Source organism: Balaenoptera musculus, chromosome 14, assembly GCF_009873245.2.
Source record: "Balaenoptera musculus isolate JJ_BM4_2016_0621 chromosome 14, mBalMus1.pri.v3, whole genome shotgun sequence".
NCBI lineage: Eukaryota > Metazoa > Chordata > Mammalia > Artiodactyla > Balaenopteridae > Balaenoptera > Balaenoptera musculus.
In genome coordinates this window covers 951,424-966,623 of record NC_045798.1, presented here as the reverse complement: position 1 = coordinate 966,623, position 15,200 = coordinate 951,424, and the positions used below count along the sequence as shown (strand labels likewise).

At 59.6% G+C, this 15,200-nt stretch overlaps 1 protein-coding gene and 1 non-coding gene across 17 annotated transcripts in view; both read left to right on the top strand.

Moving 5' to 3' along the window:
• Positions 1-15,200, top strand: part of EP400 (E1A binding protein p400) — a 111,782-nt gene that overhangs the window by 77,002 nt on the left and 19,580 nt on the right. For all 16 annotated transcript variants that reach the window (XM_036874515.1, XM_036874525.1, XM_036874521.1 and 13 more), the window contains 17 exons: positions 103-305; positions 393-562; positions 2,022-2,218; positions 3,897-4,008; positions 4,158-4,301; positions 7,317-7,460; positions 7,656-7,739; positions 8,051-8,185; positions 8,351-8,395; positions 8,509-8,662; positions 8,781-9,022; positions 9,135-9,308; positions 10,518-10,654; positions 10,789-10,845; positions 13,635-13,713; positions 13,818-14,075; positions 15,119-15,164. In XM_036874515.1, the coding sequence (XP_036730410.1) occupies positions 103-305; positions 393-562; positions 2,022-2,218; positions 3,897-4,008; positions 4,158-4,301; positions 7,317-7,460; positions 7,656-7,739; positions 8,051-8,185; positions 8,351-8,395; positions 8,509-8,662; positions 8,781-9,022; positions 9,135-9,308; positions 10,518-10,654; positions 10,789-10,845; positions 13,635-13,713; positions 13,818-14,075; positions 15,119-15,164 (2,381 nt within the window). The remainder of the gene's footprint in view (positions 1-102; positions 306-392; positions 563-2,021; positions 2,219-3,896; positions 4,009-4,157; positions 4,302-7,316; positions 7,461-7,655; positions 7,740-8,050; positions 8,186-8,350; positions 8,396-8,508; positions 8,663-8,780; positions 9,023-9,134; positions 9,309-10,517; positions 10,655-10,788; positions 10,846-13,634; positions 13,714-13,817; positions 14,076-15,118; positions 15,165-15,200) is intronic.
• LOC118880408 lies at positions 1,608-1,735 on the top strand. Its single transcript, XR_005016284.1, has one exon. It is a non-coding gene; the product is annotated as a small nucleolar RNA SNORA49 (small nucleolar RNA).

Genomic DNA, 15,200 nt, shown 5'->3' with positions numbered 1-15,200 from the left:
GCCCTCTTCCTTCTCGAGCCTTCGCTGCCTGAGACAGAGGGGCCGCTCGGTGGAGACGCCCCGGGTGCGCCGCCTGTGACACGTGTGCTTTCTGCTTCTCAGGGTGGTGTGCGTGATCCCGCCGGTGGTGGCCGCGCCCCCGTGCTTGTGGGTGGCAAGGCCACCCTCCCGCTACAGCCACAAGATGAGGCTCTTCAGACACCGCCTGCGGGAGCACATGGCGCCCTTTGCCCAGCAGCTGCAGCGGGTGACGGCTCTGTGCTCACTGCGGTTTCCCGAGCTGAGACTGGTCCAGTTTGACTCAGGTACGAGGCATCCCGTCTGTACTGCTGACTGTGTCGGATTCACTTGCTTTGGATTATGAGATGCTCTTGATGTTACTCATTTCATAGGAAAGCTGGAAGCATTAGCTATCTTACTTCAGAAGTTGAAATCTGAAGGACGTCGAGTGCTGATTTTATCGCAGATGGTTCTCATGTTAGACATTTTAGAAATGTTCTTGAACTTCCATTATCTCACCTATATAAGAATTGACGAAAACGCCAACAGTGAACAACGGCAGGTAGGAAAGAAATCATTTCTTTTGTTATCGTTTATGACTCAGTTGGGTTAACTTTGATCGCCAGTTTCTAACCTGGTTTCTCAGAGCTGTGCAAACTCAGTGTTGTCTTGCTTTCTAAACAAGGGGAAGAACTTCTTAATGTCTTTGGACTTTAGCTCCATCCTTTGATATTTTTTCGTAAGTCCTGTTACTTGGGAAATGCAGTCGGCTAGATGTCTCAGAATCAAAATTGGTGACCTGCAGTCCTTACAAGGAGGAGATGGGTGTCCTTCGGGAGGCAGCCACGTGAAAACAGGGAAGTTCTCCAGACTGATCTCCGGTTAAAGAATTACAGGTTAAAATAACATGCCCGTTCTTTACCTGTCAGGTTAGCTAAGGGTAGCTTGATTCCATCAGGCACAGTGAGAGCAGCTTTCTCGTGTGCTGCTGGTGGGGCGCAAATTAGCACAACTTTCTAGAAGGCGAGCTGACAGTGTGGGTTGTGAGCCTGAAAAAGGGTATGCAGCTGACCTGCTAATTGTGCATCTAGGGCTGTCTCCTTCAGCGGCACTCAAAGATGCACATGCCCAGTTGTTGATGGTGGAGATGTCTGTGATAAGCCCCAGTCGGGGGCGAAGCCCCAGTCCAGGAGTAGGGGAACAGGTCAGCAGTGGTCTGCGCGCCGCAGGGCTCGGCCCTGTCCCGAGTGTCCCGCGGCGTGAACTAGGAAGCCATCTTCAGCGGCGTTTCAGGACAGGTTTTAGTATCAAGGCAGAGCGTTCCCAAGTGCAGACAAGCTGCTGGCCTGTGTATCGCATTACCCACTTCATGCCGTCCAGCACAGGCAGCCATCCCCATGCTGAGAAGGCCTGGAAGGAGTACACCACAGTCTTAGTAACAGGTTCTGTCCGGAGTGATGTAACAAATTATATAGAGAATTTCTTGAAGGAAGAGGGCAGATCACACCTGCTAAGGCCTGTTTGGGCACTGAAGTCATTGCAGGAGAGAAGTGGGAATGAGGCCACTTCAGCTGGCGGCCCTGCGGGAGTGGGGAGGCCGACGGCTGCTCCCTCGGCCTTACTCCAGGGGCTTTTGCTGTAAAGCGCCTGGCATTGCCGGAGGGTACATGAACGAGCACGCATCCCTCCCCAGGGAGACTGCCGTCCTGTGGGGCCCACTCGTGGAGCTGACAGCACAGGTCGGGTGGGGTCGGACACTTTCCTTTCTGTCCCTGCTGACTGGCGACGCTTAAACAGGGTAGAGGCGTTGGCAACCAGTAAGTGAGAGATGCCACACATGCCCGAAGAGCCAGAATAAAATGCTAAAGTCCAGTGTAATTGGAACACGGAGCTTGCGTCAAAGGAAACGCAAACCGAACAGTTTTGTTATGGAATAATTTCTAACTGATAAGTAGCAGAACACGTCAGAGGTTTCCTGTTGTTTGGCAGGAATGCTAACTCGGGGTTTTATTTCACCTCAGGACCTGATGAGGAGTTTCAACCGGGACCGGCGGGTCTTCTGTGCCCTCCTTTCCACACACAGCCGTGCCACGGGCGTGAGCCTGGTGGAGGCAGACGCGGTGGTGTTCTACGACCACGACCTCAACCCGGTGATGGACGCCAAGGCCCAGGAGTGGTGCGACCGGATCGGGCGGCGCAAGGACGTGCACATATACAGGTGAGGCGGCGGCCGGGCCGGGGCTGCAGCGCACTGCAGAAGCTTCCGCCACGTTCTGTTTACTTGCCTTCAGGCAGGCTCACGTTCCTGCCGTCCTGTCTGTTCTTTCTTTATACTCAGCATCTGCCTGGGACGTAACTGAGTTTGTTTGCAGCGGTGGCTGGGTCGTGCTGCTGAGACATTACTGCTGTCCTTCCGACGTGTACGTGTATTTCTCCTGCAGTCCCTGACCCTTAAGAGGGCGCTTCATGTTCTAGGCTGTTTCAAGTATTTTCAGATATAAATTGTCATAACTTACTGTTAGCAATTTGTAAATTCCCTATTGGAAGCATTTACATCTTATAAGCGGCCAACCACATGCAGCTGAGGAAAGCAGAGAAGGCGCTGCCGTTGTTTCTGGGCCCTGGGAGTGCTGACTGGGAGGGCGCGGCAGCACTCGGCCCCGCTGGCTGCCCGTCTGGTGCCCGAGTGTGCCAGGCGCGCGCCGCGCCCCTTCCCCTGCGCTCCTGCCACCTCTGGGCGGGATCGGCACCGAGGGTGCGGTCCCTGGCGGCCAGCCTGGGACGGGGACCCCAGCCCACACGCATAACCCTCGCCGTTTCCATCAAGACGTTGTCATCCATACACTGTGTTTAAATAACTTTAATTTTTTCCTGATTATAAATGTATCGCTTGTTCATTGAAAAGAAAAAGAAAAAGAAAACAAAACAGAAGGGAAGCACGTGGAGAAAATAAGTACCCTGCCCAGACTGCGGTTAGTAGCAGTTGGGTGTGTGTCTTTCCAGACATTTCCCTGAGTTGTTTAGATGGCTCATGCCAGCAGTCTTACTGCGTAATCCCGTTTTCTTTTAACAGTATATTATGAGTGTGTTTCTGTGTTAATAAATATAAATTTGGTACATTGTTTATATAAATGAATAATGTTTCATTGTGTAATCCCTTCCTTATCATTGGCCCTTTAGCAGTTACTAGCTAGAAATGGGGAAAACGTTTTATTCTCAGGAGCCACAATCTATAAACTCTCAGGAATGACCTTAGCAGTAAAGGTGCTGGATGTGTAGGAAGTAGAGTGTAAAATCGTGAAAGGGCATAAGCTGAGAGATGTCCCCAGCGGGAGGATGTGCTCTGTTCTTAGACAGGAAGACCTGGTTCATAAAACTGTGAAGTTTCCCCAAAGCGCTAGTAAAGTTTAACATCGTTTTTTAGTGAAAGCGCTGATCATGGGCGTGGGAGTGGTCACTGCAGCTTTCCGGGGGCACAAAGCAGGAGCCAGGGGACGCGCATCCTTGGGCCGCAGCCACTGGACACGGGTTCGTTTGGGGGCGCAGTGCAGAGAGGTGCACAGTGACGCGGGGGCGCCCGCCCGCCACCGTCAGCACTGAAGGAGACGGGGCTCGAGGGCCCGGAGGCCCCCGGGGGCCCTTCCAGGCGGAGGCCGGTGGGGTACGTGGACGGCCAGCGTGGGTGGCCTGCGGGCCTCCGGGGCCCGCCCTCCTGCCATGTGGGAGGCGGGACAGGCATGGTCACCTCTGGGCACCACACGAAGGAAGGAAGCAGCGCAGAGTGGGGCTCACAAGCCACGCCACGCAGGCGCCGTTCTGCCGGGTGGTCCAGGCACCGTGGCACTCGTGCTGTCCTGGGCTCCCGGGGACTTAGCTGTCGCGTATTTGGTTTGTAGGCTCGTGAGCGGCAATTCTATTGAAGAGAAGTTGTTGAAAAATGGAACCAAAGATTTGATCCGAGAAGTGGCTGCGCAGGGAAACGACTACTCCATGGCGTTCCTCACGCAGGTACCTTCGTCCACGAGGAGGCCTGGGGCCGGGGGCGGGGTTGCCACACGGTGACGGGAGCCGGGCGGGTGTCACGGTCGAGGGGGCGGCCGCTGGCGGTGTTCCGCGCGCGGAGGTCTCAAGCTCAGTGGTACTCGTTTTTGTTTCAGCGGACGATCCAGGAGCTGTTTGAGGTTTATCCACCCATGGATGACACTGGCTTCCCAGTGAAAGCCGAGGAGTTTGTCGTCCTTTCTCAGGAACCTTCTGTCACAGAAACCATCGCACCCAAAATTGCCAGACCTTTCATAGAGGTGAGGGTGGCCGGCGCCGGCCTGCAGCGTCGGGTCCGGAGCTTTGGGTCTGCCCGCTGCTTCTGCGGCACCGCTGCCCCCTCCCCAGGCTCCAGTCGCTCGAGCCTGACTGTCAGCCCCTCCCTCCCTGCTTTGGGTTTGGGGGATTTTCGCTGTAAAAAGAGGCGAAGGACGCGCGAGAGAGCGGTGTGGGCCTCGCGTGCCTGCTGCCCACCCTGCCACCGTCGCCGTTTTCACCCACGCTTCTCGGGCCACCCCTCGCCGTCCTGTGTGACTCTGTGCCCCGACCCCTCGACCCTGCTGTGTCAGCACCTCCTCTGTCACAGCGTTGCTGGGGAGGACGCCCCGCTCTGCAGGGAACCCCGGCGTGAGTGTGAGATACGCGTCCCACTCAGGACAGAACCAAAAAGAACAGCAGCTGTCTCACTCAGCCTTCCTGCGTTGCTTACCCGCTGAGGTGATGGTGCCTTGGATTCTAACTGAAATCTTGCCTCCTGCGTTTCCGGCCTGGACACTCGAGATTGCAGACTGCGCGCTTGGCTCGCGTGCTGCTGCTCTGGGGCAGTGCTGCTGGGCAGGCCTGGCACACGCTTGCCTGTCAGGCCCCTCGCTTCCCCCCCGAGGCCCTGCTCCCGTCCTGCCTCCTGGGGGCCTTTGGCTGCGGGACACCTCCTCCCCTGTGTTTGGAGCTTGACCGTCCAGTGATTGAGAAGTGAGAAATGCATGTGGTAAAAACCTTCAAGAATTTATAAGGAGAAGTAAATGTTCTGCACCAGGCCCTCACTGCCCTCTCAGAGACAACCGCTGTCCGCTCTCTCTCACGTTTTCTTCCAGGAGTTGTCTGTGTATAATGCCGCTTGCACAGAAATACCTTACAGCTGTTTCGGTATCAGGAGGGACAGATAGATGTACCGTTTTCTTTTAGATAACAAACCTGCATCAGGTTTGTTTTTTTAAAAAAAAAAAAAACGTCAAACAGCATGACCTAAACCTCATAACAGAAATGATTGTAGAAACCTCATAACAGAAATGATAATAGGGAAACAGTAGGTTACCTGTCCTGGAGGTGACCACTCAACCATTATTAAAAGTCTTATGGGGTGTCCCTGGTGGCGCAGTGGCCTAGAACTCGCCTGCCAGTGTGGGGGACCCGGGTTCCAGCCCTGGTCCGGGAGGATCCCACATGCTGCGGAGCAGCTGAGCCTGCGTGCCGCAACTACTGAGCCCACGTGCCGCAACTACTGAAGCCTGTGAGCCACAACTGCTGAGCCCACGTGCCACAACTACTGAAGCCCGTGCGCCTAGAGTCCGCGCTCTGCAACAAGAGGAGCCACTGCAATAAGGAGCCCGCGCACTGCAACGAAGAGTAGCCCCCGCTCGCCGCAACTAGAGAAAACCCGCGTGCAGCAGTGAAGACCCAACGCAGCCAAAAATAAATAAATAATAAATAAATTTTTAAAATACGTATCTTACGTGGATCCTGGAAGAAACGTGAGGCCTGAAGGCACGTGTGTTTGAGGGATTTGAGTGTGTTACACACCCTTGCTGTTCTTTCTCAGTGCGTCTCTGAGATGTTGGCACAGTGTGGTGTTTCAACACACAGGTTCTTTGAAGTGTTCTGGCTGAACATCTTACTGTGAGTTGGGCACTGCTGTAGGCAGAAGGGGTATAGCGTTGAGAGAAAGAACTCTCGCCCTCCACACAGCTTCTATTCTAGTGACAGGAGAGGTGACACGCCCTCACCCTGCGGAGATGGTGTGCCGTGCGGTGTCCAGGAGGAGCGTTAGGGCCGGAGGGCAGCACCGCCGGGTCCGGACAGTGGGGGTCAGGTGTGGCCGGGGGACGAGGGCGATGGAGACGGGTTGCCCGCGGACCTGCAGGTTAGGACCATCACCTGGCTCTACGCTGACACTGGACTGGGGGCCAGTTCAGAGGTACAGGCGTGGGGGACAGTGTGGGCACGTCTCGGGTTGAATTGCAGTTTGCTCTTGGCTGGTGAGCTTTGTGTTCATTGGCAGCCTGGATACTTTTTTACGAAGTGCTCGTTCGTGTCTTTTTCCTATTTTTTTTTAACCGGATTGTCTTTTTTCCTTAATGGCTTGTTGGCTTTTCCTCTGTATTCTGGATGCGAGGCCTTTGTGGGGTACATGTGAAATGTCTTCTCCCAACCTGTGGTTCGCCTTTTTTAATGCCGTCTTTCAGCGAGCAGAAATTCTTGGTCTTAGTGCCACCCAGCAGACCATCTCCATCGCGTGGTTGGTGCTTTTGCGTTCTACGAGAGGTTCTTCTTTATTTTCTTCTACGTGTTTCAGTGTTTTGTTCTTCATACTTAGACGTACGGTCTGTCTGGAACTACTTTCTGGGTATCGTGTGAGGCAGGGTTACATTTTAAACTTTGCAGATGTTGCCCGATTGCCCTGGAAAGAGGTTCCGGTTCTTAACTGACATCCTCTCAGCTGCGTGGTCCCCCCAACCCCGGCCCCGATGTGAGCACGTGTGTCTAAATTTGCCAGCCCCTGGCTGTCGGGTGTTGGGAGAGGCGCACGCGGCATCTGCTAGTCTAATGGGCCTTTCTTGAACTGTGGTGACACTGACCCTTACGTGTCTGTCGCCGTCTGCAGCACGCTTTCTGGGGGCTTGGTTTCTGTCTTCACCACGGACCACGGCCTGTATCTCGCGCACGACGAAGCATTGTTCTCACGGTCAGGACCGGGGCGGGTGGCGGGTGGCCGTGAGATGGAGCCAGACACCCCGTCCTGCTCGGTTCTCTGAGTCTGGGGGCCGGGCTGTGCGTGTCCGCCTGCGTGCCTGTGGCTCTCCTCGAGGGCGTGCCCGTCTTCCCTGTGCCCGCGGCGCCGTCGTCTCAGGCGTGCGAGGGGGGGCCGAGGAGAGCAGGCGTCACCGTGGGAGGCTCGGTACGGTGTGGGCATGTAGTCGGCTGTGTGGGCCGTACCCCTCAATTCAAGTGCTCAAAGCGCACCCGAGTCACGTCCACTAAGGGCACACTTCCCGCAGGCCCTCAGGAGCATCGAGCGTCTGGAGGAGGAGGACACGCACGAGCCGGCAGAGGAGTTGGCGCCCGGGTCTCGGCCCCCAGACGGTTCCCGGTGGGACGAGGAGCCCTCGCCGCTGGAGGAGTTAGCGGACTTCATGGGGCAGGTTTGGCGTTTTCTACTTCGTTTGCTTCTTGGCACCTAAATATTTTAAACATGTGACCCTTCTGGGAGATATTTCTTGTTCATCTTGACCAAGAACAGTCGCTGTTTTGATTCAAGTGTTGGTGGGGGTTATAAGAGGAACTAAATCCTTGTGAACTTGCTGTTAACCGTGTTCAAAAAATACATCTTGGAACAGCTCACACCAATTGAAAAATACGCTTTGAATTACCTGGAATTATTCCATACTTCCACTGAGCAAGAAAAGGAGAGAACTAGTGAGGTAAGAGAATGAACTTTTGACCATCTTAACATGTGAGAATCTCAAATTCTTCCGGGTTAAACTGGGTTGGAACTAAGTGTGACTTGCCTAGAATTAAAGGAATAATCCCGAACCCACCCGTGTACAAGCTGATTGGAAGGGAGAAGCCTCAGGAACCTGCAGGTGCAGTTCTCCTCGGTCCTGAAGCAGCTTGGTGCTCGAAAGAGGGTCATGCACTGGGAACAACGAGGAGGGCCCGGGCCGGGGGGGCCGGGGGCAGTGCGGGGGGTGGGGGGCGCGGGCGGCGACGGGCACAACCGCTGTCTCTCCAGGGCGCCGTGCTGGCGGCCGTGGGCGAGTGGGAGGCCCGGAACGCGCGGAGCCTGCGGGAGCGGGAGGCCAGGGCGCGGCGCGAGCTGGAGCAGGAGGAGCTGCTCACCTACACCCGGGAGGACGCCTGCGGCGCGGTACGTGGGCCGGGAGGGGCGCGGGCCGCCCACGCCTCCTGGGGCTTCTGCGCAGCCGCGCTGCCAGCTTGTTTTCAAGGCTTAACCGGCGTCAGGGTAGATGCTTGGCGGCTGCAGCTTGAAGCCAGGGCTGGGTGGACCTGAAAAGCTCCCGTTCTCCTGCAGGAATTCGTGTGTGAGGGCGCCGACGGGCAGACAGAGGTCATGCCGGTGAGTGCCCGCCTCCCCGTGTCCCTGGGCGCGTCTCCCGCCTCCCGCCTCCCGCCCTGCCGGGCGGCTGCTCCTGAGGCCACACGGCTCAGGGCTCTCCCTCCCGCACGCAGCTTTGGACGCCGCCCACGCCCCCCCAGGACGACAACGACATCTACATCGACTCGGTCATGTGTCTCATGTACGAAACCACTCCCATCCCGGAGTCCAAGCTGCCGCCCGTGTACGTGAGGAAGGAGCGCCGGAGACACAAGACGGACCCCTCAGGTGGGTTCCTGTGGCGGGAGAGGGTTTGGCACTCCCTGTGGCCCCGGTAACCCTCCTCCACGGCCCTGCTGCCCCCCTTCCCTGCCGACCCGCTGGCTGAAGCCGCCTCTCCGTGCAGCCGCAGGCAGGAAGAAGAAGCAGCGTCACGGGGAGGCCGTGGTGCCCCCGCGGTCGCTGTTTGACCGCGCCACGCCCGGCATGCTGAAGGTTCGCCGGGAGGGGAAAGAGCAGAAGAAGAACATCCTGCTGAAGCAGCAGACACAGTTCGCCAAGCCTTTGCCGACCTTCGCCAAGCCGGCCGCCGAGGCTGCTCCCGACAACCCGGAGTGGCTCATCAGCGAGGACTGGGCGCTGCTGCAGGTGGGACCTGGGCCTCGAGCGCGGCCGGCCGCCTCGTCGGGGCCCTCTGGGGAGCGGGGAGCCCGCCGCTGCGCAGCGCCTTGACCCGCGGCGCCTGAAATTGGTCCTCCAGGCCGTGAAGCAGCTCCTCGAGCTGCCGCTGAACCTCACGATCGTGTCCCCGGCCCACACGCCCAACTGGGACCTCGTCAGCGACGTCGTCAACTCCTGCAGCCGCATCTACCGCTCCTCCAAGCAGTGCCGCAGCCGCTACGAGAATGTGCTCATCCCGAGGGAGGAGGGGAAGGTGAGGCCCCCCCTTCCCGCGGGGCACGCGGCTCGGCCAGGGTGAGGGAGGGGCGCGGGGAGCTGGGCGCGGCCCTGGGCTGGGGCAGACACGGCCGCAGTCCCGGTTCCCGCCGGCCGGAGCCCCTGCGCCGAGATCTTGCCCGGTACAGAGCATCCGCGCTGCTGCGTCATTCGCAAGACCCTGTGTGCTGCCTGTGGCCCGGCGCCGTCCTGGCGCTTCGTCCTGCCTCCCGGCTTGCGTGTGTAGCCGGGCACTGCTCTGTGCTCTCAGCGTCCCTGAAGGAGGGCCTCTCGGTGCCTCCCCCTTCCTGCATCGCTGTGCTTTCCCGGGGCCTTGGCCGCTGCGGCGGCTTGACAGGCGCCAGACACTCTGGTCCCAGCCGCGGGCGTCACACACTCTGAGTGCAGAACAGCCGGGTACGTGGTGTCTGTCATCAGGAGGCCACCTGTGGGGCGGCCAGGCCCCACGAGTCTGCGTGGCTGCTGAGGAGGTCTCCGGGGCGCTGCCTTTTCTTGTCTCCCTTGAGCTGCATCTTGCCATTTCTCCGTCTGCTCTGTCCCCGCCTTGCTGCCTCTCAGCTCCTCGCCTGTCCTTGGAGGGTGTCTGTGGCCTCCATGCAGAAAGCCTGTGCATGCGGCGTCGGGCTGGCGTGTGCCTGTGGCCGGCGCCCAGTTGTAGGGTGGGAGCGATGACCGCGTCTCCTGCCTAGGACGGGCCAGGGCCTGCGGGGCAGCGGCAGACATCCTGGGCTTCGATGAAGTTTGCTCCCGGGTTTCTAATTCATGGAAGTTACTTAACTTTCTTTCTATAAGCACTCTTTAACGAATCTCGGTTTTCAATTTTCTAGAAACAGTTGTCTCCAAACTGGGGGCCAGCCGCCGCTTGGTGCCCCGGGGCCGACCAGGGTGAAGGCGCGCTGGCTGCGGGCCGCTGGCTGTGTCAGCCCGGCCACTCGGCCTCACCGCTGCCTGCCGAGCTGGAGGCGGGGCGGGCGGGAAGGCCTTGCCCAGGCTGGGAGGGTGTTCGCGGTCGGTGGACGACGGCCGCTGTGTCGTCGCTGTTCCATCTGTGTTGGGTCTCAGAGAGAAGGGCGGGAAGAAGGGACTCACTGTGTAAGCCGGGCATGTCACGTTAGACCTCCCAGTCAGGGACCCTGTTGGCAGGCTCGGCGTCTGACCCTGCTGTGCCACCCCCATCCTGTTTCAGAGTAAGAACAACCGTCCTCTGCGCACGGGCCAGATGTACGCTCAGGACGAGAACGCCACGCACACCCAGCTGTACACAAGCCACTTTGACCTGATGAAGATGACTGCGGGCAAGAGGAGCCCCCCCATCAAGCCTCTGTACGCGTCCCGTGCCCCTACGCCGGCTCTGCGGAGTCAGGGGGGCTTGGTTTCCACTGTTTGTCGTTGGCCTTCCCTTCCTTCTTCAGTGCATTTTCCTCTCTTCAGTAATTCTCTCTCTCTCTGTGTTACAGGCTTGGCATGAATCCCTTTCAGAAAAACCCCAAGCACGCTTCTGTGTTGGCAGAAAGGTATTTCTGTATTTGTGACACGGTTTTCATCATTTGAAATGATTTCATTTTAGTGTTTTCTTAAACCCTACAAGTTCAGTGAATTGTTGTGCAAATGGCGTGTCCCGGCATCAGCTGGGGGTGGTGTCGAGGTGAGGCGGGCCGGGCACACTTGTGTCCCCGTTCACGGGATGGGGTGTCCTGCCTGCAGTCTGACAGCGTCACAGCGGCTGTGCCACCTCTGAGCTGGCATACGTCTGCTCGGCCCCGCCCTAGAAATGTACCCAGTTGACCGGGGTTGGGGGGTGCTGGTGAGTGTTCTTTCTTTCTTTCTTTCTTTCTTTCTTTATGTTTAGCTCCGTTGGGTCTTGTTGCTGCACGTGGGCTTTCTCTAGCTGCGGTGCGTGGGCTTCTCGTTGCAGTGGCTTCTCTTGTTGTGGAGCATGGGCTCTAGGCACGTGGGCTTCAGTAGGTGTGGCTCACGGGCTCAGAAGTTGTGGCTCGCGGGCTCTAGAGCACAGGTTCAGCAGTTGTGGCACATGGGCTTAGTTGCTCCGTGGCATGTGGGATCTTCCCTTACCAGGGCTCGAACCCGTGTCCCCTGCATTGGCAGGCGGATTCTCAACCACTGCGCCACCAGGGAAGACCTGGGGTGAGTGTTCTTGCCTTGAAATTTTGCAAAGGAAGAAAAATGACTGGGTAGATGGGTAGAGAGATGGGTAGGTGTGAGAGAGCGGACAGAGGGAAAGAGAACTGTACGGTCTGAGTTGCTCGGCACATTGACTTTTGCTATAAAATCCCTGCAACTTCCTGCGTGTTTGCCTTTTTGTAATAAAATATCGGGAAAAAACACATGTTCGGATGGAACCCAGTTGCTCCTCTGGCTCAAGCCTTCCTCGTCACCAGGTAGGTTTTGCAGATAACGCCTGACATGGGCCCGTGCCTGCTGAGGGCCCCCGGCCCCTCCCGGCCGCACCAAGGACCAAGGCCTGCGCTGCCCGCCCGCTCCGTGCACCCTGGCCTCCACGGCCTGCTCCTCCGCCTGGCGGCTGGCTCTGCCTTGCGGGTCACTCCGTCTGGGACTGTCTCTCTGGACCCGTCGGCCCCCCACCAGGCCCTCCCTCACACGTCACCTTCTCCTTGTTGGTACTCGCGCCCCAGCCTCTCTCTGTGTTTCTTCCTGGAGCGGATCGTCTTTGTGTTTTTACTTGACCCCTTCAGCGTCTGCATGAGCTCCATGGACGTAGGGGTTCTAGAGGCTAGAGGCGCAGAGCACATGTTCCATATGTGCGTATTGATCAAATTGATGATTATTTCATTAATTGGTTTTCTTAACAAGAAAAGCACGCTGGGCCGGGGTTCAGCAGTGAACGAGGCGGGCCCAGTGCTGCCCTCCCGTTTCTCTCGCACGAGAGACAGACTCTGAGTGAACCTCACGGAGGGCGAGGATTCGTCCTGAAGGGGACAGAACCTAGCCTGGCCGAGCGGAGGAGAACGGGGCGGGCGGGAGGGCATGGAGGGCAGGGTGGGCGAATAGAAGGCTGGCCTGCAGGATGGGAGGGAGGAGGTCTGGGGATGGTACCACCGCAGTGGGGAGCAGGGCAGCGCAGGGGTGGCCCGCAGTTTGGGCGGAAGCAGGGGCGGTGTGAGGCCGACCAGAGTGAGCTGGAGAGAGGCTGCAAGGTGAGTGCAGACCTGCAGGGCGTCTCGGTGCCTCGGTTTTGTTCTTGCGTGTCTGGCGCCGGTGGGAGAGGTCGGGGGACAGGATGCGGGTGGAGCCGGGCTGGCCTTGGCCACGTGCAGGCCACGTGTGCCGTGGGGGTGCCTCTAGGAAATGGCCAGGGTCAGGGTCTGTAAGCGGTGGGAGGCCAGGCCGTGTGTCCCGGGAGGGAGCTGGGTGTGGAGCAGGAAGGGCTGGGGCGGCTGGACCGTCGCCACGCCCAGCGATTGAATTTCCCCCCAGTGGTGGAGGCCTGGGGCAGGCGGAGTGGGGAGTCTGCTGAGGCTGTGGCTTTGCCACCAGGCGTGATGGAGAGACACGGGGTGAGGGGGGCCAGCATGCGAATATGCGGGCGGCAGGCCGGGTTGCACGACTTCCTCAGGGGGTCGGGGGGCTGAGTGGACTGACGTGGGCAAGGTCAGAGAATGGGAGAGAACGCACTGCGCGAGCTGGGGCACGTGACGTGGGAGGGCTGGTGTCCAGAGGGGCCAGACAGGTGCAGCACCGGCACCTGGGCCGCCCTGAAATGCAGAGGCGGCGCACGAGGGCAGAGCCAGCCTCCCCGTGGCAGGACTCAAGGCTGGTAGGTGACCGTCGGGGGGTGGGAGCCCAGGAGCCCCTGGAAGCAAGGGTTCTGTGAGAGGCTGCGTGCGGAGGGCTGTGGGGCGCTCACGGCGCTGGGCGGGTGGCCGGCTGCTCTCCGCGGGGTGAGGGCTGGCGCTCAGTGCGGGCGGGGGCGGGCCTGGCTTTGGCGGGCGGGGGCGGCTGGTTTGCGGTGAGGAGCACGGCGCCGAGGGGCTTTCTTGCCCCACGTGTTCGGGGACGCGTGGTATCCGGGCGCCGTGCCGAGTGCCGCTGCTGCGGGGACCAGGCCCAGGCCCGCCTCTGGCAGGCGGTCCTTGTCGTGAGGGAATGGGAGCCGCCGAGGTCTGGGGCAGAGTGGCAGCCTCTCCTCTCCAGGGCCGAGCCGCTTGGGCCCCGGCCTTGGCATCCGGGCACCTGGCGTCGTGGGAAATGAGGGCTTTGGCTTTCTAGCACGTTTGTCTACTTAGAACTTGCAATTTATTTCTCGTTTTTCTTTTGTCTTTAGTGGAATCAACTACGACAAACCGCTGCCTCCTATTCAGGTCGCATCACTCCGGGCGGAGCGCATCGCCAAGGAGAAAAAGGTGTGTGTGGTACAGCGGGCGGCGGGAGGGCCGCGAGGGGGGCCGGGGGCCGGGGGCCCCCCGGGCCAGCTCCTCCACACGCTCCGTTCCCTCCTGCCCCGCAGGCGCTGGCCGACCAGCAGAAGGCGCAGCAGCCGCCCGTGGCGCAGCCGCCACCGCCACCGCCACCGCCACAGCCGCAGCCGCCGCCGCCCCAGCAGCCGCCCCCGCCGCCGCCCCAGCCCCCGTCGGCCGGCAGCCAGCAGCCCGCGGGGCCGCCTGCCGTCCAGCCCCAGGCCCAGGCGCAGCCCCCGGCGCCGCCCCCGCCGCCCCCGCCGAAGGCGCCCCCCGCGATCACGACGGTGGGCAGCGCTGCAGTGCTGGTGAGAAGGCACACGGAGCGGTCGGTTCCAGCGCGCCCCTGTCCAGGGTCCTGCGGCTTCCAGCCCGCGGACCCTCCTCCCAGAGGAAGTGGGAGGCCGGCCCAGTCTCCCCCAGTCTCCCCCCTCGAGGAAGCACGTGTCTCACCCCATCTCTCCCGTGCTGGGTCAGCTCCGCCCTCCGGGCTGGGTTAACTGGGCAGCGATGTGGGAGACGAGGCCACTCTTCTAGGTGGAGGTGAGCGGGAGGTGTGGAACTAGGGTCTTGTGAAGCGTGGAGAGGTCGCCCTCTCTTGTCCCTGCAGACTCGAAGAGCAGGTACTGTTAGTGCAGCCCGCCCTCTCCCGACCCTGCCCCGCTTTCCCTCAGAGCTGTGCACGCGCGTGTGCGTCTTCAGTGCCCGTGAGAGGAAGGTGGTAAAGTGCATAAAAAAAGAAAGGCGCTGTGTCGATCTTACGCACCCTGCGCTGTCGCCGCCGTGCCCTGCCGCGTCCCCTCTCTGCGTGTGCCTGGTGACACGTCGGAGTCCCACGTGGGGAAGCACTGCTGCCCGGCACGGGACGGTCTTGTCGTATGGGGTCATTTCCACCCCATGTTCTTTGTTACATTTGCCGCAGTGGCATTCGGTGTGCACTTGGCGGCTCCGTGCTTCATCGTTCAGGAAACTAAGCACCTGCCTGGCGTGAGGGCTGCTGCCTGCCCAGGAGGACAGCGGTGGGCGGTCAGTAGGGGACCTTCTGCAGGGCTGACCCCTGGGCTGCGGCCAAGTGACATTAGTCAGAAAAGAATGGAAAACAGCCAGCACAGAGGCCGTGAACTTGGCAGACGTGGGGCTCAGAAGGGTCAGTGTGGCCGGAGCCTGGTGACCGAGGGACGGACTCAGCACCGTGGGAGGAGGTGGGGGGAGAGGGGGCTCAAGTCAGCCTTGCGGGCCGAGTAACCGTGACCAAGAGTTTGGATTTGATCCTGATGAGGTGGAAGGCTTTGGAGTGTTTACACGGGGCAGAGCTTGACCTGAAATTCAAATGGTTTTCTTTCTTCCGCAGGCGGGAACCATCAAGACATCCGTCACAGGGACAAGCATGCCCACGGGTAAGAAGTCACACGGGCGAGATGGCGCGATTGGAG